The sequence below is a fragment of the Corapipo altera genome, unplaced genomic scaffold (assembly GCF_003945725.1).
Source record: "Corapipo altera isolate COAL_440 unplaced genomic scaffold, ASM394572v1 308, whole genome shotgun sequence".
Classification (NCBI taxonomy): Eukaryota; Metazoa; Chordata; class Aves; order Passeriformes; family Pipridae; genus Corapipo; species Corapipo altera.
Genome location: NW_020884925.1, coordinates 3,976,933 through 4,001,264, shown reverse-complemented (window position 1 = coordinate 4,001,264; position 24,332 = coordinate 3,976,933). Strand labels below are relative to the sequence as shown.

General features: G+C 41.9%; 1 protein-coding gene across 2 annotated transcripts in view; it reads left to right on the top strand.

The window, feature by feature from the left end:
* Positions 1-24,332, top strand: part of TLN2 (talin 2) — a 155,291-nt gene that overhangs the window by 120,763 nt on the left and 10,196 nt on the right. For both annotated transcript variants that reach the window (XM_027657566.1, XM_027657565.1), the window contains 9 exons: positions 194-340; positions 1,057-1,223; positions 2,656-2,839; positions 4,731-4,856; positions 6,270-6,386; positions 8,604-8,789; positions 13,700-13,807; positions 16,985-17,090; positions 19,392-19,516. In XM_027657566.1, the coding sequence (XP_027513367.1) occupies positions 194-340; positions 1,057-1,223; positions 2,656-2,839; positions 4,731-4,856; positions 6,270-6,386; positions 8,604-8,789; positions 13,700-13,807; positions 16,985-17,090; positions 19,392-19,516 (1,266 nt within the window). The remainder of the gene's footprint in view (positions 1-193; positions 341-1,056; positions 1,224-2,655; positions 2,840-4,730; positions 4,857-6,269; positions 6,387-8,603; positions 8,790-13,699; positions 13,808-16,984; positions 17,091-19,391; positions 19,517-24,332) is intronic.

The window sequence follows — 24,332 nt, the reverse complement described above, 5'->3', positions numbered from 1 at the left end:
CGTGCACAGCTGGAGTTACATTTGTCCTCTCTTTCTGATCTCTGCAGAGTGTGTAATGGTGGGCAAATATTGGTAACAAAGATTCACCAGAGCGACTGTGTTTCCGTTTCTATTGACACAGTGTACCAGCATGACATCTGTTTATTTGCTTTGCCCTTGATTCCTTTCTCCCTGTACCTCCTTTACCATCTAGATCGGGTTCCAGATCAGGACTCGGGTGCAGGAGCTTGGCCATGGATGTATCTTCCTTGTGCAGAAAGCTGGAGCTCTGCAGATTTGCCCTACAGACAGTTACACCAAGAGGGAGCTGATAGAATGTGCTCGTGCTGTCACAGAAAAGGTAGGACAGCCCCACTGTGTTTGTGTACTGAGCTTCCATGGAGGAAACCAGGCAAGTGGGATTTGGGAAATTGCTTCTTTAAACTTCACATTCTAGTCCAACAGTGTCTGAATTACCCAAAGTTCTTACTTTTCTCTCAAGTGCTCAGTGCAGTTCACATGCTAGATTAGCACATGAATAGCCCTTGCTCATGCCTTGCCTCATATGAGAGGGAGATTGGTCCAAAACTAAATCCTAAGACATGAGATGGCACTTGAGCCTTCTGAGGCTCCCCCTGGCCACAGTCACTGAGATGAGGTTGGTCCATGACACCTGGTTTCCTGTAGCAACATCCTTCCCTTTTAAGACCAGACCAAGGTCGCTGCCTAGAACTCCATCTTCAAACTCTTGAGGCTTCTTGTCCCTTGGAAACATCCCCTTCAAACAGATGGCCTGGGGAGCTTGGATGGGCTGAACCTTTTTTTGGACATGAACATTGAGAGTGAGTGCCAGTTGCTTTTGGATCTCACCAAACACTTTGGCCCAGCCTGTGCTGGTGTGCTCTCAGCTGTGCCAGTTTGTCACTGTGTTGTGCCCCAGGAGTAGCGACAACCCCAAATTTAGGCAGGGGTAGACAGTGTCTTGTGAGTAAAGGTAAAGCTGATAAAGAGAGTCATAATGATTCTCAGCACCAACTTTCTTTTGATGACTGCCTTGTTGCTTTATGTGGTTTCCAGGTCTCCTTGGTTCTGTCTGCCCTCCAGGCAGGGAACAAAGGCACCCAAGCCTGTATCACTGCTGCCAGTGCCGTGTCAGGGATCATTGCAGACCTGGACACCACCATCATGTTTGCTACTGCTGGGACCCTCAATGCTGAGAACAACGAGTCCTTTGCAGATCACAGGTCAGTGGGACTGAAGGGGATGGAGGGGCACAGGGGAGAGTGGAACTGGCAGCAGAGACTGGCACACGGGGGTACATTTTTACCTGTCTAGAGCCATGTGAATGAAATTGGATGAGGCAGTGGAGTGAGAGGAGAAATAGGAAAATGGGGATGTCAATAGAGTACAGCAAACTTGAGTTTGGTGCTTTCTGTGATGAAAGAATTTTAAAAAGCTAAGGAACATCTGGTGACAGAGCTTTCAACAGAAGACTGCAACTATAGCACTATTTTGGCTTTTTTGTGGTTTTTTGTTTTTGTTTTTTTTTTCATTCAAGCTGTCTGATTGCATGGACTACCATGCATTGTTATTCCAGTAGTGAAAATGAGCTGTCCATGATGTTGAAGAGGAATCTTCTATATACTTTTTCCAACAGCTGTTCTTGACTGTCTGGCTGTGTTTGTCTTGCTAAATCATGCTTATGGTTGATGCTGCTGTGGACAGCAGTGGTGGGAACAGCATTTTCCACTTTGGCAGAGATAAGCCCAGCGTTCCTTTCAAGTGGCACCTGCAGCAAAATAATCCCACATATTTGCCATCACAGTAACAGATTTACAGCATCTGACTGTTTCTTCTTTTACAGTAAAGCCCAGGCTTCACAGCCAAGGCACTGCCTTACTGCTCCACAGCCTAGGTGGCCAACACAACTATTGCATGGCCAGCATTTATTTCCCTCCTCCCCAGTTGCTGAAGGAAGAGGAAAGATGCAGAGGTGTCTGAGCTGCTGCTGTTCTGCAGACTGAAAGTCAGGGCTTTTCATACAGGTGTCATTCATTTCCAGGCTGACATTTTACATGAATAGGGTCCTAGTTTCAGTTCATTTCACTTGTTTGTGAACTGCATAATCAAAATGATTTCTTCTTTTATCCAGATATTGCTTTGGATTTGTTTGCTGACAGGTCAAAACATGTATATAGGGGGAAGTGGGGAGGGAATCCTGACTAGGACATGTTCCCTGTTCCTGTTGCCATTCTTGCTATTACCTTCCTTGCAAATTATTATTATTTTAGTTTCCTTACAATATGCTGATTAATATAGACATTCAACACCTGGTACTTTTATCACAGCATGGCCAGATTTTTTTTTGGTGTTCATATCCAAAGCTGTCTGCTGCTACTGCCCTATCTAATTTCCTTTCAAGATGGGGTCATTTTAATAACTGCCCTGCATCTGCCCAGAATGTTCCGCTACTGTTTTAATAGTTATCTTTTTTTTTTTTTCAAACTTACACCCCAGCCTCTGGTATATTATGAGCAGACACTGGCATGATGGCTTAGATCAGCTCCTTTATGTAGCTGTTAGTCACCATAACACTGGAAAACACATTTTTTTCCTCTTCTCTTTTTCCACTTCCTTTCCTGCTTCCTCTTTTTTTTTTTTTTTTTTTTTCTACAGGGAAAATATCCTGAAAACAGCAAAAGCTTTAGTTGAAGACACAAAATTGTTGGTTTCTGGTGCTGCCTCAAGTCAGGACAAACTGGCCCAAGCAGCTCAGTCATCAGCCAACACCATCACTCAGCTTGCTGAGGTAGTAAAATTGGGAGCAGCAAGCTTAGGATCCGATGATCCTGAAACACAGGTGAGATGTTTTAAGATATTTCTGCTACTCTGAGGGAGAACAGAGACAGTTTTCAATTGGGAGAACTGTGTGGGACTTCTGCTTTTAAACAACATAGTAGGATTCCTCTCCTGTGGGACTTTTCTGGGTTTGCTCAGATGTCACTGGTTTTTTAGAATACAATCAAGAGGTTAAAGCATTGAGTGGAACTAGTTGTGCCTTTGTATAACACTTCTGCTTTTATTTCACTGCTGTGTTCCAGCTGGGATGCTTTTGGCAAAGGATTTGGCTTAGTTTTACTAACTTGTGATTGGACCCCTGGCTCATCCATTTTTGTTCTAAAGAGCCTGCATATCCTTAAAGCTGCTTTAAAGCTTGCAGCTGGACTGTGCACTGTTACTGGTGTGGGCTGGCAGGCTCCTGCCATTCTCCCTCCATATCTGACTGCTTTTTCAATTGACTTGGTCACTTTTCAATGTGGATCATCTCTAATATTTCTTCAGCTGTTTGTTTAGATCTCAGTGAAATGGAGGTTGCCAACATATTGCAGATGTGCCTGTGGTGGGACCAAAATAGCCTGAAACCCCCTGCTCATTTGGATAATGCTCTGAAACAGATGTGTGCTCTGTTTAACTTGACCTGTGTGATGAACTAAACTTCTGACATGTTCCTCTCTAGGAATATCCTGCTGGAAGCACTTTTTCTTTCTTTTTTTTCCTTTTTTTAAATGGGAGGTTTTCCATAATTCAGCAACATCTGCAGAACATTTATCACACATTGCTTTTCTCTATTTGTAAAAGCTGAGAATACAGTACTTAAAAGCTGTTGTGCACAAGTAATTATTTATCTGAAGCAGTTTTCTATTGCCAGTTTGACATTGTAGGTGCATCGTGTGTCCTAAATGGAGCACATGATACTCTCACAATTTTTTTCATAGCAGTAACATTTATTTTACCTGGTATGATAGTTTCAAATGGCTCATGCTGTAAGTTGCCCCATGACATTGGCAGCTGGACAACAGAGAATCTCATCACTCTGTCCTATTTCTCAGGTTTTTGTCTTATTTGTGTGGTCAAAGAGCTTCTGAGCTACAAAAAGTTAATTAAACCTCTCACAAAAAGCAAAGACTTCTCTTGTTCTTGCAGTGAATTGCAAACACGAAGGGGTGAGGCCGATTTAGGGTTATTTATAATGCTGCAGAAATGCAGTTATTGACAAGTGATTGTTCCTAGTGATTACCTGGGGGTTTTTTTGCGCTGAGCTTTCTCATTTTTCATGCATTCTTCCACATTTTCCTTAGAATTAACTCCTCTGAATTCCATCAAAATACTCAAAACATCTAATTTTCTACTAGAGGAAAGGGCAAAGGAGAAGGATTGGGAGGAGAGAATTATTCCAATAATATCCTGAAATAATTAACAAGTCCTTGTCTAGGACTCTTGTCTTTGAGCTCAGGTTGAGGAGACAGTATCTCCAGATTTGACTTTTCCTCACTTTTCAGCATTTAATTCCACATAAGCTCTTAAAGAGTTCAACTTCTCCTCCAGACCCTTCACCTAAGAGCTTCTCTGACAGCTTAATGTCTTTGTTGTCTTGTGGCACCCAGAGCTGCACACAGTCCTTGAGGTGAGGCTGCACCAGTGCAGAGCAGAAGGAAATCCCACCTGGAATCAGCATTTCAACTTCTTCCTGTGGCAGGAAATAGTCAATTTTATAGACTCTGACTGGTGTATGAAACACTGCAGCTCTCAGCACAGCTTTTCCTCTTCCAGAATATTCAGTGTTTGACTGGGGTAGTAGGAGGGTGGTACTATTTAGTAGGTATTTTTTTTGCTGTGTTCTAAAAATCACACCCCCGTGCAGACTTACCCCTTTTGTGCCTGAGCCTTGCAGCTCTTTCTCATTCCTGCAGGTTGTCCTCATCAATGCTATCAAGGATGTTGCAAAGGCCCTCTCTGATCTCATTGGTGCTACCAAAGGAGCTGCCAGCAAACCAGCAGATGATCCCTCCATGTACCAGCTGAAAGGTGCTGCCAAGGTAACACCTTACCCTTGCCTTGTGTTTGAAGTGCCTGTGCAACCCCATTGGATAGACATGTGAAGCTTGAACCAGGCAGTTCCTGATTGCCTGAAAACTCATCTCCCTTTGTTTCATCATCATCCTGGGATGATAAAGAAAAACAAGATGCTGTTGAGTTTTGATGAAGCTCCAGTTTTTCTAGGCTGTCAGATGACTTTTGTGGTTTTGGTGACAGAACTGTAATCCTCCTGAAGAGAAATTTCTCTCTTTTACAGGCCGATATCTGAGGGCAGGTTTTCCTTTCATAATGATATAGACTAAAATTTATCCAGTATAAAATGGTATCTAGATACTACATTCTAAATAACGAATGTTCAGGACAAGCAGGGGCTCTCTTTATTTACACCTTGCAGCCTGGTGAGGGAAGGGGGGAGGAAAAACAACCTCCTATAACTCTGTGTCAGGATATTGTGCATTTCCAACTCCTCTCTCCTGGGTCTCTCCACGAAGCACATAGGTATCAAAGCTCAAAACTTGCAGAGATTATGCCATACCTGTGATACCTTTAGCTTTATTTTCCCTGAACCTGAGCTGTGTTATTGCATTTGCCTCACAGAGATCATGTGGATTTGTGTCTACAAAATATTTCCAGGGGTGGAGACTTCGGTGGTGTTATTCCTTTGTGCTTCTCTGCCTTTCAGAGCACATGCTTACAGTGTACTGTTGAGGCACTACTTGAAAAATAACTAGTCAAGAAAAATGGCTTTTTGGCTCTTCCCACTGTGAAGAGGTGTCTTTGACAAGGAGTTGGCTTTTCTGTCTCTCCTTTTTTCATTGCAGCTGTTGTTTGTATCTCAATATACTGGGGTGGAGGAAGGATGTAACTACTGCAGTGACAATTAGGTTATTCTGCATCAGAACTATTGAGTTTGTAACAGGAACAGTAACAGTGATCCTGTATCTCCATTTGGGCTTGAGGCTGGTGTTTGACTCCTTGCTCATCTGGGGTTTTATCTGATTGCAGAGAATGTACTGGACACATTTCAAAAAGCAAAACCATCCCTCGATTCATGTCCCCTTCAACTGGCAGTGTAAGATGTGCAGGAGGAAAAGACAGTAACATGCTCTAGAATAAGCTGTGATTTTTCCATTTTTTGGTAATGTTTTTGCCAGAACACTCACACTTAAGATAGTATCTCTGTGCAGTTAATTGTGCAACGTTTCTGCAGCTTATGAGGAGCTTTCAGAATGTGGCCAGCACAAGAGTTGGTATCTAGTGCTGTAAAACAAGTACAGTTCAAGAAGTCTCTTAGGTCGAATTTGAAGTAACAATGCTGCCTACTTTAATTTGCCTTGCTTCACACCCTGCTGTTTCTGAAAAAATGGGAGGGAGGATTCATGGATTTTTGTCCTCCCTTTTCTCTTCTTCAGGTGATGGTAACAAATGTCACATCCCTTTTGAAGACTGTTAAAGCAGTGGAAGATGAAGCCACTCGAGGGACGAGAGCTCTCGAGGCCACAATTGAGTACATCAAGCAGGAGCTCACGGTGAGAACAGAACAGCCCTTTGAAGTGGTTTTTGGGAGTATGTCCTTGCACTAAACCAGGCCTGCCCACAGCTTCTCCTCAAGCTGTGCTTTACTGCCTTGCACTGCACTGGGTGCAATTTGGGTCTCTCTGCCTGCTGCAAATCATCTCTGAAAGTACAATTACAGTCCACTTCAGCCTCTCGACTTTCACATATTTCCATTCCCCACTTTGAGACTGAAGATGCTCCTGTCAAGTACTGGAAGCAACTGCTTCCTTCTTCTCTAGACCTTAAGCTTTCCCTACAGATATTATTTTCTGAGTCTAATGCTGTTCCTTTTATTTTTTGATCCTGGCTTTGGGAGAGTCTCCTCAGGATCACTGCCCTACTGCATCTGCAGTTTAATCTTGTTTCTATTTTTCCTTTATTATGAAGTGATATTACCAGGGATACACAGCCTGCTATCTGATATTCTGGGTGAGCAGGAATTAATGATAGCATGGAATTCTCTCTCAAATAAGGTGTTAGACCATGACAATTGTTTTCCTTCCTCTTTAAGATATAAAAATACAGCCTCCAGCTGCAGCTTTCAGTTATTTTTTTTAACTAGCACAGTAGTCAGTGCCATAAATAATACCTGCATATTTGCAGAGGAGCCTGATTTTTTTTTTCCTTCTTTTACTTGCAGTCATTTTTATTAAAAAACCCCTATAGATACAATCTTCAGCAGAAAATTCTTTGATGTGTAGTCTGTGGATTAGCAATTCTTGACTGTAACGGCACTGGCACAGCTTTGTCTTGTCAAGTGCCCTCCATAGAACAACCAGTTTTCATTGTGTGAGCAGTTGTAATGGAGAAATTAATTTTAAATTATTTTCTTTCAAATACCTGTATATAGTCATTGGGAATTCCTATGGCAGTGGTAAAACCTCCTGACTTGGTACCTGAGCAGGAATGTTCTGTACAATGTCTGGTGCATGTTATTGTCATGTATCCTCGTGAAAGCCTGGCTTTACATCCCTTCCTGTAACTGAGCTAAAGCCTGTCCAGATCTGTCACTGGAGGATTGTGCACTGTTACTTCTGCTTTCTTAGTTAGGTTGGTATCTCTTTGAAGTGTTCCTCCTTTTGCTTTTGCCAGCATTGCTAAGGAATGGATCTCTGGTGGTGTTGCCACCTCTTCCATGGGGGGAAAGGTGGAGTACTAGGGAAGGGTCAGGAGGAACAGGGGATGGCTCAAGTGTGTGCTCAAGAAAATGCATCAGGTTTGATTTGAAATTCCAGGGACTGAATCTGAACAACGTCAAATATCCTTCACATATTTAACCAGAATTCATTTTTTGGACATTACTTCCATTTCTGAAGAGAAACTGAAAAACTGATGAACTGAGAGCACAGGATAGACCTGGCTCACTTTTGTCCAGACATTTGTGTTCTGAAGGCACTAACCTGCTTAGGTTGCACTGTGTGGAGTCAAGAAACCTCTCTTGATTAATTGTGCTCTCCAAATTGTCCCTGCACTTCATAAGAAAGTAAATAGAGCCTAAAGCTTGGGAACAGAAAATACAAGATCAAAGTGAGGTTACCCAGCTCTTCTTACGTTCGTGTTACTGCAGTTCCTGTGTTCCAATATTCATGAGTGCTGTGCACTGCCAGATAATTGGAACTATTTTCACACAATTCACCCTGCAAAATTATATCTTTAGGTTTCTGAGGGGGAACTAAATATAGTCGAAGAGACAACGTTCCACCTCTGCTGTTTTAAGACACATTTGAATGTTTTAGTGATGCTCTCGGTCTGTACTGCTCTGTGCTGTCAACGAGGGCTTGGGAGGGCCCAGCCTTTGCAAGGGGAAGGATCTCCTCAGGTGAGCAGACCAGCCTAAACAGCAGACAGGATGAAAAAAGAGTTTAATTAAAGGAATTGTAATTCTTATCATCCTGTAAAGCTCTGAAGAGCTGTCTGGAACAACTGTGATCCAGGCGGTTACATGGCAGATGAGATGAAGGGGTTAACCCTTTTTATTGCTATCCTTCCCTCAGCTTATTGTTTCCCTCTGGAGGTGAGCAGGCTTATCTGATCCAGGCTTATGACAAGCAAGAATGATATCCAAGTACTCCAAATATGTTTCTAATTTCCTGGTGTTCAAGGGCTGCTTCCCTTTGCCGCCTCCTTCTCGCGGTCGTTCTGCCGCGACGTGAGTGGTCTCAGACTTTTCCTTCTGCTTTCACTTTTAGGTGTTCCAGTCGAGCGAGGTTCCAGAAAAGACCTCATCACCTGAAGAGTCCATCCGGATGACGAAGGGAATCACCATGGCAACTGCCAAAGCTGTTGCAGCTGGGAACTCATGCAGGCAGGAGGATGTGATCGCTACAGCGAACCTGAGCCGCAAAGCAGTCGCTGACATGCTGACAGCTTGTAAGGTAAAGATGCACTTCCTTGCCTAACACTGAGCTTTTTGTCCGTGTCTGTGCCTCTAAATCCGTGGAACATTGTATTTTTTTGTTCGGTTTCTTTGTGTTAATACTCTGCTTTTCACGTGAGGGAAGTTGACAGTTAAGAGAATTTTAAGGGCACGTGTCCCTCAGAAGGATTTTGTGTGCTGTGCACACACAAAAAGCAGCATTAATATTGACTGTTTTCTTTTTGTGAAAATGAGAAATTTTATTTGAGCTGAAATTTCCTCGTTCCCAGTCAGAAGACAAATAATCTGTGCAAGTGGTAGAATATACAAGTAATCTCATGGTCACAAATATCATTTCAGTATTCCTAGGAACAGTGAAAGGAATGGTGAAAGGAATCACTCTGGTCTGTTTTTATTATTCCTTTCCCCCCTAACCAAACCTGTCTGTTTGCTCCATTTCTTCTGTGCTTTTTCAAAATGTTTTGCATTTGCACTAAAAATAGTGGTGCCCTGTTTTCTACACTTGCTTGAGCTAGAGAACTTTGAAAAACTGCCCCGCAAAACCTGGGGGCAACTGTGTGCCATATAAAGGGTATGAAGCCTTTTGGCTTTGTTCTGATGACAAAAAAGACCTAGGCATAAGGAATTAAAAAACGGGATTCTAAAGATCTCATTCCTTTTGGTCTTCAGTAGTAGCTGTAGTAGTAAAGTGCCTTTACCTGTAAATCATAGTTATTTACTTCTGCATTTCCATGTGTGGAAGGTGACAGTGAAATAATGGTGCTCTCTGTGTGCTGTCTGTCTTCAGTATTTGGTCAAATCCTAACTGCCTACGTCAGTCTCAGGTTAATTTTTAGCCCAATACTGCCCAAACAGAAGGGTTAATTTTGCTTTTAAAATGATCCTCGTGCAAAAGTGCAAGTTCTAGTATAACTTAGAACTGGATTTTTACAAAACCATCGAATAAAGCTTTTTATCTTGACTTAGTTTTCTAACAGGTTTTTTAGCATCTCACAGTTCTTGACCACTTTTCATTCCCCAAATTTTGATTCTGTCCTCTCCACAACCTCAGAAGGTCAGCAAAACAAAGCAGCTCCAATTTGCATGGGAAAATTAAACTGTACTACTTACATGAGAACTACCATAGCCTAATTAGTGTTAGAGACAATCCAGTTAATTGAAACTAGTAAGGGAAGCTCAGAACAGTTTATAATTGTGCAACATTCTGACAGATCAATTCAGGCATCAATCCAGATGCACATCAATACAGATCCTCTGGCATTTTGAAGTGACCAGTGCAGGCACATTTTAGCTTTCCATCTCTCCAAACAGGCAGCAAATTCTCAGGAAGAGAATCCTCTCCTTCTAATAACATTACAAACACACTCACAGGCACACACAGCCCAACGCTCGCTTTTGAACGTCGATTTATGCACATTCATATTTTATATTTGTGTTTGCTCCCAGTTAATGTGAATGGCTTCTGAGTGGTTCATGCTTTGCAAGCGTCCAGCAGGATGGAACTTCCTGCAGAGTGAACAGTGGAGGTCTGGGATGCTGGAAAAGCATTTCTGATCTCCCAGGGAGTTGCTTTGACAAAGGAAAATGGCTGGGAATCATTTTATTACCTGTAATGATACAGTGCCAAGGCATCAGATCTAGTTTTGTCTTGTCTAGCTTTCTTAAGGTCAAGAGCATTTATTGGGCAAACAGGAATAAAAGTCTTCAGGAATACTAATTTTATGCATTATCTAAAATGCAGGAAAAATAGTCGTGTCACTTAAAAAAGCTTTTAAATACACAGTCTGAACCACACTTGATTCAGAAAATCTTGGTTTAGGTCTTGATTTAGAAAATTCTGCTCAGAGACTTAGAAATCTTATGCCATTAATTCTCCAAATGGATTACTGTACGTGGCATTTCCATGGTAAGCCACATTGCTTGACTTTAGGAGTACGAACCAGCAGTCACCCCACTGTGCTGTCAGAGCTGTGTGATGCAGTGCCACTGGGGTTTCGTGAGGTTTGACAAATACTGGAGAGATTTCTAGTGTTATTAAGCTAATCTGTAGAATAAGCACTTGATAAATCATCAGATTTTTATGTCCTTTAGGCTAAGACAAAAGAGTGTTTGTATGATCCGTGGTAGAATTGTACAGAACGTAGCTCTGACTTCCCTGGTGTCGGGAATTTAAATGTAAGTTCTCTTTCACTGCCAGTTGCCTTAGGCAAGAAGTATTAGGGATTTGAATTATTAGCAGCTATATAAATGCTTGTGCTTTTTCTGCTATACATGAATTTACAGTGCTCATTACTAATTCTGTATTTATAAGTAGATGTTATTTCAAAAGACAATGAGGTTGCTTACTGGGGGATGTAATGAACCAAGACAACTCTCATTAAAGTCAGTGGAAACACTGTAATTACATTTATTGAAGAGTAGAGCAGGCCCCAAGATAACAACAATTACTTTCTTTATTACCTATTTGTATAAAATAATGGCTATGCAGTAAGTAACCTGTGCGTAATATCAGTACTTGTAATGATTGCTGTTGGAAAGGAAACAGATACAGAAGGTCCATCAAAACCATAGAAAACAATTGCAGTGAGTACTCATTTAGATCATTCCATAGCCAGGAGATTGAGGGAAGCAATTATTCACGTTTTCTCTGCACTAGTTAGGCTGAGTCTAGACTTGGGCTCCCTGCAAGGTAAAGGCACTGACGGCACTGGAGTGAGCTCAGTGGGGCTGGAGCACAGGGCCTGTGAGGAGACACTGATGAGCTGGAGAAGAAATGCTTTGGAGGGACCTCAGCAGCCCTCAGACACCTTCCTGCACCAGTGATCCCTCAGGGCTACAAGAGCTGCCAGAGCCAAGCAGTGTTTGCTGCCTTCGTGTTCTGAGAGCACATGAAGAGAAAATGAGGGCTGGGAGTGGAGAGAAGCCTCAGAATGAGGAAACAAATCTGTGTTCTGGTTCATCTTGAGATGTTTCTTCAGACTTTCTGCCTGAATCTGGAAGAGAAAGCACTTCTGTTCCAAGTCCCAGCTGCAGTAGTGGGATGTCTGTCGGGATGTTTCTGGGTTGCAAAATGACTTCCTGAAATGACTTTTGTCACCTCTGTAGGCTGCTGTGAAGTATATGGGGGTTTTTTTAAGGTTCATTAAGTCTTAAAAATGCTGCCAAAATATTCAGGTATCACTCTTGGTTATGTATGCAAAACATGGAAGGAACTTGATATTTCTCTCCCACAGGTGCTTGCTCTAATTGCCTGTATTACAGTAATATTAAGTGAAGGGACATTATAGGATGGTTTACAATATATTCATAAGAAATACTGGGAGATCCTTTGCCCTATTTGAGAAATTTAAAAAAATGTTCTGTATTTTTTGGGCTTCTGGAGCTCATTTGAAGTGGGCTGAAGACAAGGAGAGTCCTGTGCTGTCTCCTTCCATCTTCTCACCCTTTATGTTATTTGCTGGCAGGATGAGGAGATGAGGGAGGCTCGCAAAGCCCTTTTCCTGCTCTGCTGATCCTGAGTTTCCCTGCAGAGGGAGCCCAGAGACCAGCGCCGGGCTCAGCTGCTGCTAGCCCTGGTTGGGATGTTGGGGGTTGCAGGAAAGGGCCTAAAATAAGCAAGCAATGATATAATCCCCGGCCTAAGGGAAGATAAGAGACTGCAGGAGTGGAAGGAGCTGCTCTGTGGGAGGAAACGCTAAATTTTTTAATTTTTGGGAAGTTTCACCTGTCAACAGTTGGTCCTTCTGTTCAATAAAAGAATTCCCTAGAAGTTTACTGTAGAAAATACAAGGCTCAAAGAGGCCACAGTTTTCACTTTTTATTAAAAATAAATTGGGTAAGTCAGTCAGGCTTCTGTCAGATGTCAGACATTATAATTAGTGGAAGTCCTTACAAAGTCAGAGCTCTGACTCTGCTTCTCTCTGTATTTAGACAGATACTCCAGCACTGCTATTGCTTTGTTAAATCGCTGTGTCAAGCTAAAGCCATTAATAAGCTTTTATTTACAGAGTGGTACCAGGCAATGAGAAGCAGCTAATGATTCTTTTGGTGGTTGGGTGGATGGATTGGTTTGGTTTTTGTCCCTCTCACGTAGAGTAACAATATCCTGGAACTTCCACAGCACTTTTCATCTGCCATTTGCAAATGTTTCTATAAGGAACAAACTCTTTATCTTGTGGGATGGAGAAGGGAGAGTGGGACACCCACGTTTGACTCGTGCACAAGGCTGGTGGTTGACCTGTGACTGGCCCAAGGTCTTCTGAGGCCAGCCCAGAGCTTTGCTGTCAAAGGTGGCCATTTCTTCATCCATGCCTTGATGGTGGGCTGTCCAGACTTACAATAAAAACCTGGGTTTAGCATATTTCTAACCTGTGTGATGTAAATGGCCTTTTGTGGGTGGCAAAACTGTGCTTACAATTTTTATTTTTGTTGATAGTAGTAAAAAAGAAGAGTCACAATAATAAAACCGTTGCAGTGTAGAACAAACAGTGTGTATACACAATGCAAGAGCCCAATGAGCCCCAAGATGCTTTTCAGTATTTGCATGAGAAGAAATCATAATAGAGAAGAAAACTCTATTTTCCGGTGGTTCTTCAAGAGTTTCTCTCTTTGTTCTGAACTGGCAGCAAGAAGCAGGACTACTGCTGACAAGGCCTAAGGAAGGACACTAAGAAAGGTTGCAGATGCTCACCCAGACAGGAGAATGTGCTGATAAAAGGAAAAGTGTTCCCAGTGCTATATCAGAACTGGACTCTGCTGCTCCTCGAGCACAGTTTGCTTACAAATTTACAACGGGAACGGGTGGCCCTCAAGCTCAAATGACTATAAAAAAATCTCTTCCCTTCTCTTTCCCCTGTCTCTCCTCTTGTGGGAGCAGCTTTGGGTACTAATGTTGTTTTGCCTCCTCAGCAAGCATCATATCACCCAGACGTGAGCGAAGAAGTTCGGGAGAGAGCCCTGCGCTTTGGAACAGAATGTACCCTGGGGTACTTGGAACTCCTGGAACACGTGCTCCTGGTAAGGAGTCCTCTGCATGCATGTACTGGATCAATCCCAAGGAGAGCAATCTCCCTGCCCTCTTTCTACAGTGATGCTAATGACACATTTTTGTCAGTTTGTAGTAAGATTAGGATCAGTTTTGCTGTTCAGGAAAAGCAACCTCAAGGAAACCCAGTACTGCAGCTCAAACTGAGGGACAGAAGGAAGACTGGAGTGCTTGAATGGAACTGCATTTTGGATCAGATCTGGACCTAAGAAAGGTCCCTGACAAATAAATTAAGACATTTCAGTATTCTTTTAAGACCACAATAAACACTGGACATATTAGCCCCAGGCCTGTCCCCCAGACCAAAGGGGTTATGTAATATATATGAAGACACTGTTCCAGGCCTTTTGCAGTCACACTTGCTCAATGCCGTCCCAAAATCCCCAGCCAGCACTGCCTCACAAAGAGCTCTCCAGCACATCAGACGTGACACCCCCAAAGCTCGGCATAAAACCCCTACACTCAAATCCAAGCTCATGAATCCTACTGTCAGTTGGCTTTTCTTGACCCTACAGAATTATCACATAATATATTAATTATCCCATAGTATTTTGCTCTTCTGTTGCTATTACATTTGTAGGAAGCAATAACATGTTTGAATCGACAGTTGTGAGATACTGAAGTTTCTGGAGAAGACTTAAATTAGTGATTTCTTTTAGGTGGCTTTCAGCTGACATATGAACGTCTGTGAAACTGAAATTTGCAGCCACTTACTGCAGATTAGCAAATTCAAGGCAGTTTTGCTGCTGAGAACGTGGCATGTCTAATTATTTACATCAGCTGGTTGTAGTATGTATAACATAGCAGTACAGCCACAGTTCTGCTTGCCTCTATCATGGAAAACAGTTCAATAAAGTTGGAACTTGTTATGTAATTCCTAGAGCTCTATGGCAGTAAGTAATTCAGCATTAGATCTCTGATTTGTTTTTAGTTTAGCAATACTTAGAGGAATTTTTCAGATTTGATCTGTAGAACTCTGTCACAGTACCTGTGTCAGACTCTGCGCCAGAACAGATCAAAGACTGGAGTCAACTTTTCCTTGTTTTATTTCTTTCTCTCTCTGCTTAAGTGAAGAGGCTTAAGGTAAGAAGGGCCTGCTCCTCCAGTAAAATGCCTCTTTCCTTTCAGGCCCTAAAGCATTGAGAAAGTTCTGTCTCCTTGCTTTCCCTCCACCAGTGTTTGCTGCCTTAGAAAGCACTAGTACTTTAGCAACCCCTAAATCTGCAATCTCATTTAATTTATAACCTCCATAACACAGACCATGGGAGATTAGAAATCTCAAATTAGTCCCTCTGCACCTTGTGATACAGTTGTTGGTAAATTCGGTTATTCCCTCAGTAGCTTGTGTGTCTCAACACAGGGGTGCCAAGAACAATCCAGCAGCCATCTTTCTTTGGAAATGATAATTTTTAGGTGCAAGAGTTGTCAGATGCAATGTCTAAAATTTTTTAAGCCACTGTCTTCACTTGTGCAGAGGTTGCATCAGGAAAAAGGCACAAAACTGACTTGTTTGCTCCACAAATATTCCCCCTGGCTAGGGCCTGGGTGCAGAAACACACTAATTCAAGCTGTAGCACTGGTACATCTTTGTAAAACATCTTGTAAGTTGTATTAGCAAGGCTGAAGACTGACCTGTCCTTCTGCATATTCATATGCTCCATCTTGGTCAGCATTGATCATGCTGAGTGGAGGGGAAGTCTGGAGCCTTTGTTGTTGTACAAGACTCTGCAGGGGATGAGAATCTGCTGAGAGTTCTAAATTGGCTTTAAAATTGCAGTTCATAAACCACCTCACCTAGTGTTAAAATTTGCTCAGTTTTTTCGATTCCAACATTGTCCAGCCTACTCCCATAGGTAGTACTAGTGGCACAATGTCATTTTTTCTTATAGTCCTGACCACAATTGTGTAATTTTTGAACATTTGTGAGAAGATAACCCTTGCAATGCTCAGTGCTCAGTTTCTGCCATAATAAGGGTTTATGCAGTGTATAAACTTCAGTTATAACTGTGTTATGTTTTGTCAGCATTGCAGATTGTTTATCCACCAAGGATTCGTGTCCTTCTGATTCCTGTGGAAATGATCTGGCTGAGGATCATCCTTAAGGAGCAGGAGACCAGTGCACACATACATTGACACGGCCTTTCCAGAGAGACAGGATTCCTCACGTGGCAGAGTTTTCAGCAGGCAGAGCTAGGAAAACAATTTAGTTGAGTTTATTCTGTCAAAGTAAAGGAGTTAGGCATTTGAGTGCAGAATGGGAAAGCTGGCAGAAGGATACAATCTCTTTTCATGTGCATCTGGAGTGGCTTTGTGGGGGAGTTTTTGAAAACAGTAAGAAAATGCACACCTGAATGTGACTTTTCAAGACTCAACCTCTTGTTTTGCTCTTGGAGCTCTCTGTGTATCTGTCACTCTTCTTTTAGAAGGAGCTTCTGAATATACATGAATTTCCAGAACTTAATATTTTTTCTTACAAAAAAAATAAGATAATGAAAGATGAAAATGTTCCTGTTCAGGGGAAGAATTCAGCTTCACTGAGTGTCTGACTGTTTTTCATTTGAAGAAACCCAGTTTAATATTTGATTCAAATTAAGTTCAGAAATGTCTGTCTTTCCCTTCTGTTTGAGGGTCTTGCCCAGAATTGGCATTTCCATTGTGTTCACAGTCTGCAATTGTTTCCAGAACAGGCTTCCAGAACTCTGTAATTCTGTCTTGTAGAAATAGTGACCAACCAGTATGTTAATAGTAGAAAATCAGCTCCTCTCCAGCAGTCTAGAAAGGATGATCCATAAGTGTAGTGACTGTAATACCTGAGCATGGAGTGCTAAAGTTGCATATTTCTCCCACATACTCACACGTGTGCCTCTGTTTGGGATACTTCTGCCCTAGGTTTAGGATTGGGAACTTCCAGGCAATGCTGTCAGTCCCTGCAGCAGTGCCAGGCAGTGCCACTTGCCTGGTGTGCATCCACACTGCAGCCTTTGCTCCTGGAGCTCCACTGACAGTTGTAGTTCTCTCACTTGGGCTCGTGTTTTCTCTCCAATGATTTCTGTATAAAATAAATCCTTCATTAGTGTGCCTTGGGAATCCTCCAGCATTCTCTGGAATCCTCACTAATGTGCAGTATTACATTTTATCTGTCCCTGTAGATCCTTCAGAAGCCAACCCCAGAACTGAAGCACCAGTTGGCCTCTTTCTCCAAGCGCGTTGCCGGGGCCGTGACAGAGCTCATCCAGTCAGCAGAGGCAATGAAGGGTGAGTTGGGAGGCCTGGCTCCCACTGCAGTGAGAGGATGATCTGTCACTTTTGTATTTGAAACAAACCCCAAACCCAACAAAACCCCTTCCAGTACGTTCTAGGAGTCCTGGTACCAACCTCCTTCCATTCTTTGAGTCTCTCTGCTGGCATTCACTTGCTCAGTGTTGGCAAACAGGTCTGTTTGACCCTCTCATATGCCGCGTCAGAGGTCATGGCTCAGTCATGGGGCCTTGCAAGGTGGAGCCGTGGAGCAGAGCACAGTTGCAGGAAACAAAATATATTATCACTCCTCTTGAGCTGGTGGCTGAACTGTTGGATGTCTGGTTCTTTTCCTTACGCTCCCATTTGTTGAGTCAAAATAAGTCCTTTGCTTTGCAGTGATAATTGCTTTCCAACTTCAGGTAACAGGGGATACCCTCACCTTACACACTTTGATTTTTGATCCACTCAGCCTTTAGCAATGCTGTCAGTTTTAGGTGCTGTGTCTGGGTCCTGCCCTGGCAGAGTATGTTAATGAAACAAGGAGACTTCAGAAAAGTGTGGTCTAGATGATTTCCTGAACTCTTACAATTGAACAACTTGTGGACAAAGATAGATCCAGCACTCCAATAAGCAATGAATTCCACTGTTCTTATAACACTGTTTCAAGTTCACTGTTCTTATAATATATGATATTTTTCTGAGTTACTGTCTTAGTGAAATTTTTATCCAGTAATGCATGTGAACTCTTATAATAACAGTTCTAACATTACGCATTTGAAATGAGATAAATACGTTTAAGGGTGTGGTGTTAAGTATTAGACCACTGCTGTTGAAGCACATCCACTACAGATTTCCTGGGAACTGTAGTCTAAAGAAATCTCACAGCCATCAGAATGGTGTATGAGCATTTTAATCTCATAGGTAATAGAATATTTTAAATAAAGCATTGGGGTTTTATTTTGAAAATATTTTACATTTTATATTAGAAATTTTTATTTTAAAACTTTCTTTTTTTCTTTTAAATTGTCCCCCCCCCCCCCCCCATAAAGGCTTCTAGGAAATCCATATTTGTTCAATCATTCTTTCCTAAGCTAGTCCAGAGAACACTACACTCATTTTTCTGATATTCTGGTGCATGTTTTCCTCAGTTATTTCCTGCTATTATCAGTACACGTTCCTTGGAAATAAACCTTAACTAAGTGCTTTTCCTATATGGGAATGTGTTATTACCTTCCTGCCTTCCTTCCTTTAACAAGCCAAGCCAATATCAGAATTTTTCTATTCCCTAAGTGCTTTTTAAAATTCTTTATATTGTCTCCTCAGCTTTGGAGACATTCATTAATTTCCAACAATTTTTGCATTTTAATTCATTTCATTAAAATAAAAAGATCAGGGTTTATTTCTTTTTTATTATTATTATTTATTGCCTGTAGAGCATTTTTTTTTATTCATTCTGGAAGCTTTTTTTTTCTTTTTTCCCCTTTGTATCTGCCAATATTAGGGCTTAATATACAATGTCTTCATCCTGTGCACCATTTGAGCTGAGAAATGGTCTCTAGACCATGCCCTTAGAGGTTATGAACTTCTTTTGGCTGTTTCATTGTTTCCCTCCATTCAGAATGTGGGTGCTTTCTGAATCTTGTAATTCAGAGAGTGGTGTTAGGAAATCAAAAACTACAATGCACTGACAACTTCCAAAAATCTGAGATCACCTCCAGCCAAGCATTTCTTTTGTGGGCCTATAAAATTTCATTGAGCCAAGGGAAATGCCAAAAATTCAACAACAACAACAACAAAAAAAACCAAAAATTGCCCTTTGGATATGTTGCAGAAAGTGCTTTGGATTCTTCAGGCTCTCACTGCCTCAGCCAGAACCTGATTCATCTCTACCCACTCCCAAACAGAGACTGTGCACGTGGGCTGGGGTTGTGTTATCTGTGTCCTGTTCTCTCCACCATCCTGTCAGACCTCTGAGTACCCAAGGACTTGCTCACGTTAGGAACCATCTTAGGAGGAACCCTGATACACACAAGTTTTGTTTTCAGTATGGACAGTCTATCTTTTTGAAGCTTTTTTGCTTAAACAATTCTTCAAGAAGTTGCTTTCATGTCAGAATAATCCTGCTAAATACTTTTCCCCCCTCTGCTTTACACGCTCTGTGGCATAAACTGCAGTGGTTTTAGGCCATTGTGGTAATAAAATCAGCTTTCTGTGATGTACATTCTGTTTGACACCTGACAAGTGATTGTTAGTGCCCTGTTTGAATGGCAGCTCCCAGTGCCACTGCACTTATTGTCTCCTCTCCATTAATTTCAGGGACAGAGTGGGTGGATCCAGAAGACCCCACAGTCATTGCAGAGACAGAGCTCTTGGGGGCTGCAGCATCCATTGAGGCTGCAGCAAAGAAGTTGGAGCAGCTGAAACCAAGAGCCAAGCCCAAGGTGAGTGTCCCTCCCCCTTGTTCCTTTGAGGTGAATAAAGCAGAGGGTGCACAGAGCCCATGTGTTGGGCTGTGCTCTGTCCACAGCAAGGGTATAAACCATCCAACCTTGCCTGAGCCTCAGTGGCACTGCCCTGGAGGGCTCTTACCCTGAAGGCACAGGGTAAAAAAGATGCTTTTCAGGGAGTGAGTCAAGCACCAGTCAAGAGCAAGCAAAGGAAGAAAAGCCAAATGTTAGAAATGCTTGTAAGGGTTATGGCAGAAATTACTGTTGATTATTTACGTTTCTGTTTCCAAATGCATTTTACTGATGTGGAAAGTTGTTCTCACTTGCTTTCCTTTGAAGGCCCTTTGTTCTCATCTGAATTTGTGTAGTATAGCAGGAGAAAGCAGCAGCAACACAGAAGGGATTCAACAGAATGCAAAAGACCTACTGGATTTTCTAAGACTAAAACCATAGGATTTTATGCCATGCTAGGAGTAGCTGCTACAGTGTCAAATCAGATCTGTGGTATGACTATTTCTATTTAATTTTCCTGAGGGAAATGAAATTACAGCTCATCATGACAGCAAGTAGTGTTGCATGTTGCCAGGTCATTTCAAATGTGTCTCTGAACATATTATAAAATTAAGCCAACTATTTTCATGTGCAGTACAGAGGGACTGTATGGAACTGCTGTTCCTAATGGCTGTGTGCAGAGCTCACAGGACTGGGAGAGTTGTTGCCTTTTGCCTGGTGTTGAATAACAGGCAGGTTTTAGAAGAAATTGCCATGTTGCATCTCTTTAAAATGAAAATTCGTGCCTTGGCTGTGGAATTGACTTCAGGAGAGGACTGTGCTTCTATTTTCCTGTTCATGCTGCTTTGTAGGTGCAAAACTGTTTTCAGAGTAAAGCTAATGAGAAGTCTTCCTGAAAAGCAGGGCCTCAAGAACATTCAGTGTTGGATGTTTTGGTGCAGGGTGGTATTTTGTTATTCAGGAGCATCAGAGGAAATAGTTCTTGGAAGCTTCAGTCTTTGAGGACTTCCCACCCCCCATCTAATGATGGGAATAAATTAGCTCATGAAAAAGAAATGCTCTTTGTCCTGCATTTTTTAACAAGTACATCCATTTTGTTTACAAAGAAAAATGGTCCTTTATAATGAGATTCTGCAGAGCAGAGGACACAGGCTGAGCCTGAGGATGGGAGAGTCCTCCACCACCTTTTCTATACAATCACTGCACAATGGCATATGTGTGTTGCCTGGTAACTGTGGAGCAGCTCCCTTCCAACATCCCAGCCACTCCAGGGGCATTGTAATTTCCCAGTGAATACAGAGCTCACACCTGCTCCTCATTTAACATGTTAATTGGAGTATCCAGTCTGCCTGTGATTTATTGCTCTGTTTATTTGTCCTGTTCTGAAACTAAAATTTGTGTCCAACTGTTTGTTTGATTTGGGATTTCAGCCACCTTTGCATCCTTTGCAGACGTTTAAGCTCTTTCACATTGCAATACACATCAAAAGGTCTTAGGAATATCACAGAGTGGCTCAAAACCCACTTTTTCTGAGGAAGACTTGTAGCTTGTATCCTCCCAGAGTAGGATTTTCTGTGTTGAACAGGCTCTGTCTTTCTGATGCTCATCTTTGACAGCATACACAGGGTTGTAGCAGGAACACTTAGAGTAGGGAAGGGGTTGATACAACTTTTATGCTCAGTCTGAAATGCAGGAATAATAGTTAACTTCTGCAATGGAACAGACCTCTGGTCTAGCCAGATCAATATCCTGCTTTGGTTGTCAGTAATTATCATCAATGAACTTGCAGAAAAGTCCTTGTTGGTAATTTTAGAATATCTGCCTGCAGGAAATCCATCATCATCATCATCATTACTAGCTGGTGGATGATCCTCTATTTTTTTGGTAAAGTTATTTTTTATTGGGGCATGGAATTGGAGTAATTTGATTTAGGCTTGAAATTTTCATCTTAGTGTGTTCCAGTTTGTCTTTTACCTCTAAAAAAAACCCCAAATCAGTGGTTAAAGGTAGAGTTTTTTTCTCATTTGTTCCACTATTTAATTTTTTTAATTTCTCCTTTCCTTGTTTCTTCATATTTTTGAACCTGTCATACCCCCCCTTTATGTCTTAGACTGACACCAGTAGCACGAGACATCTCCATTTTCCACTACTGGGAGTGATCTTACCCCAGAGAACAATTTCTAGTAAGACCCACCCAGCCCTGCCAAGTGCTGCCCATGTTTTATTGTGTGATGCTTATTCTGTTTGCTTTAAATCCTGCTTGTTTGGCTGCAGGTGAATGTGCTCCCACAATGTTCAGTCCACTGCCCCACTGGTCCCTGTTAATACCTGTCTTTCTTCTGAGCTTAACTCTTGGAAGAACTTGGAGGACTCTCCCAAGCAGGTGTTGTTACTACTCCCTGTAACACCAGACCTGTTCAGTTCTTGCAGTGTTCAAGGTGGGAAATGATCTATGAAACAAGGAGATCTTTATCATTTATCAAGCAGGATTTGCCTGTCAGGTTTCCTTTAAATACATTTTTCCTGAGTACGGACTCTGTTTTTCTGTTTTCATTTTGGAGGGTTGGGTGTCTTGCAGTGCAGACACATATTCCACCTGCTGTGCAAACATGCTACTGGTGTAAATTAGTAACTCCCAAAACTAGTAATTTTCAGAAGAAGGAAAATATTTTGTGCTAATGCTGGGAAAAAATACTTCAAAAGCAAAAGGTAGGGTAGGTGAGGTCCAACAGCAGAGAGCATTGCTGTCCTACCCTGTTCTGTTGGTGCTCTTCATGCTTCTGTGCAGGCCTGTGCCCTCAGGCACAGGTGTCTTTAGAAGTCCACAGGAGTTTCCTGCTGGTAGCTTTCAGCATTTTGTCCTTTTTTTTTTTTTTTTTTTTTTTCCCCCAAGATGAATCAAACCTGGATGCCTTTTCCTGCAGGACTCTGTGTGATATGTTTGATATATTAGGTTGTTATTTAATCCAACTATATATCAAACATATTCCTACAGTGTCCTGCCCTGTCTCCGGGGGTTGTAACAGAGTAGAAGGCAATAAGGAGGAGTACATTCACTCACAAGCAGGTTTAGAAGACTTCCTGCAGACTCCTAATCTAATCTGATTTAAAATCCATACATGGAAGGCTCCTTTAGCAGTAGAGCTTCTCTTGGAAGGACTTGGAAGTTGTGTAGGGTTTTCAGTGGTAGTGAGCAGCAGCTGTGCCAAGAACTGACTTTCACTGGTTATTGTGTTTTCCATGGCTCAGTGCAGTGACTTACTCATATTGGTCTCCTCTCCATGAAATAGAAGATGAGAGCTGCTTGAAAATAAAATGGTTTGTCTTTTGTAATTTTTGCTACTTTTTAACAATGAGATTGGGGGCTCATTTGTTTTCCTGTCAACCCTGACTTTATTTATGCTACCCCTAATAATGGAGATGCTATAGAAAAATGGTTAAAACACACCACAAAAAAAAAAAATCTCCTTTTTTTGTTTGTTTTGTTTTAATGGCATAATCAACATTTTCAGGATATCTCACGTTACAGACTCTGTAGCTAGCCTAATAGTTTTGGTTTGTCTGTTCTGGTGACTTCATTTCCCAATCCATTTATTCCTGTCCATAGTCAATAACAGCACATTAGTTTAAGCTTCAGGAAGATGAGATGCTGAACTTCAGGGGGCTACTTGAGGAAGGAGAGGCTGATCACTTGTGTCAGACATCTGGTTTTCTAAAGAAACCCAAGAAGCCCTCTCTAAAATCTCACAAGTTGATATTTTCTGCCATGTATCACATCACTGCTCTTTCTTCATGAAGGCTGTGAACTGACACGTGTTGTGAGGGGGCTGTTTATGAGTGTGAGCTTAAGACAGCTCAGGACACACTCTTTAATAATGGGAATGGGAATAATTACTTCTCATTTAGGGTGTTTTGCTGTGTTCAGTCTGGGGCTGCTCCCTGTCCTTGTTGCTAAGGAATGCCTTGGGAGAGTCCAGGCAGGGGAAGGTGCTGACTGAGCCTTCTCCCCATTTCAAACATGAGTATCCAGCCCTTGGATGTCACATCCAGGAATGCTGCAGGGAAAACTGCAGGGAAGGACCAGACAAGAAGGATTTGTTAGAAAAGATGAAAAGCCAACAGAAGTTCAACAGTTCGAGTGCTGTGTAAGGCTGCTTCTAAAATAACTTCTCCACAGGAGAGATCAACTAGTTTTCCTTTTTTTTTTTTTCTCTTTTTTTTCAAAAATGAAAGAAATTGGGAGATGTCAGGGAATGCAAGGTTTGGAAGCCTGAGAAACTTGGCCTATGGTTTGTTCTTCCAAACCCCCAAATTTCAATGTAGTTGGAAAGAAATTAATTTGGTACACAGGGCAAAAATCTGTTTCCTGATGAGATACTAAGGTTTAGGTGCCTGTTTTCCTGCTGAGCTTCACCTGCTGCTCCAGGGTGGAGGTTAATCCAGCCATTGTACAGTGGCATTCTCAGTAATGCAAGCTTGGATTTCTCAGCATTCTCTTTGAAAAGTAGTAATTTTTCCTTAGCACTTGTGTGCAATATTTAGTCATCTCACTACCCTGAACTGAGTTCAAACGACTGCTTTTCCTTCAGCCTCTTTCTGGTGGCGTGTTTTTCACAAATTGAATTCCATCTGGGCACATGCAGCTGTCCAATAGATCAGAGCATGGCCATGAGTGTTTTATTAAACTTCCACAAGGATTGACACCTCCTTTATAATAAATAAGCTGATACTGAAATGCTCTCTCACTTCAGTTTGAATTCCTGACAATGCTGACATATAAAGAATAATACACATAATA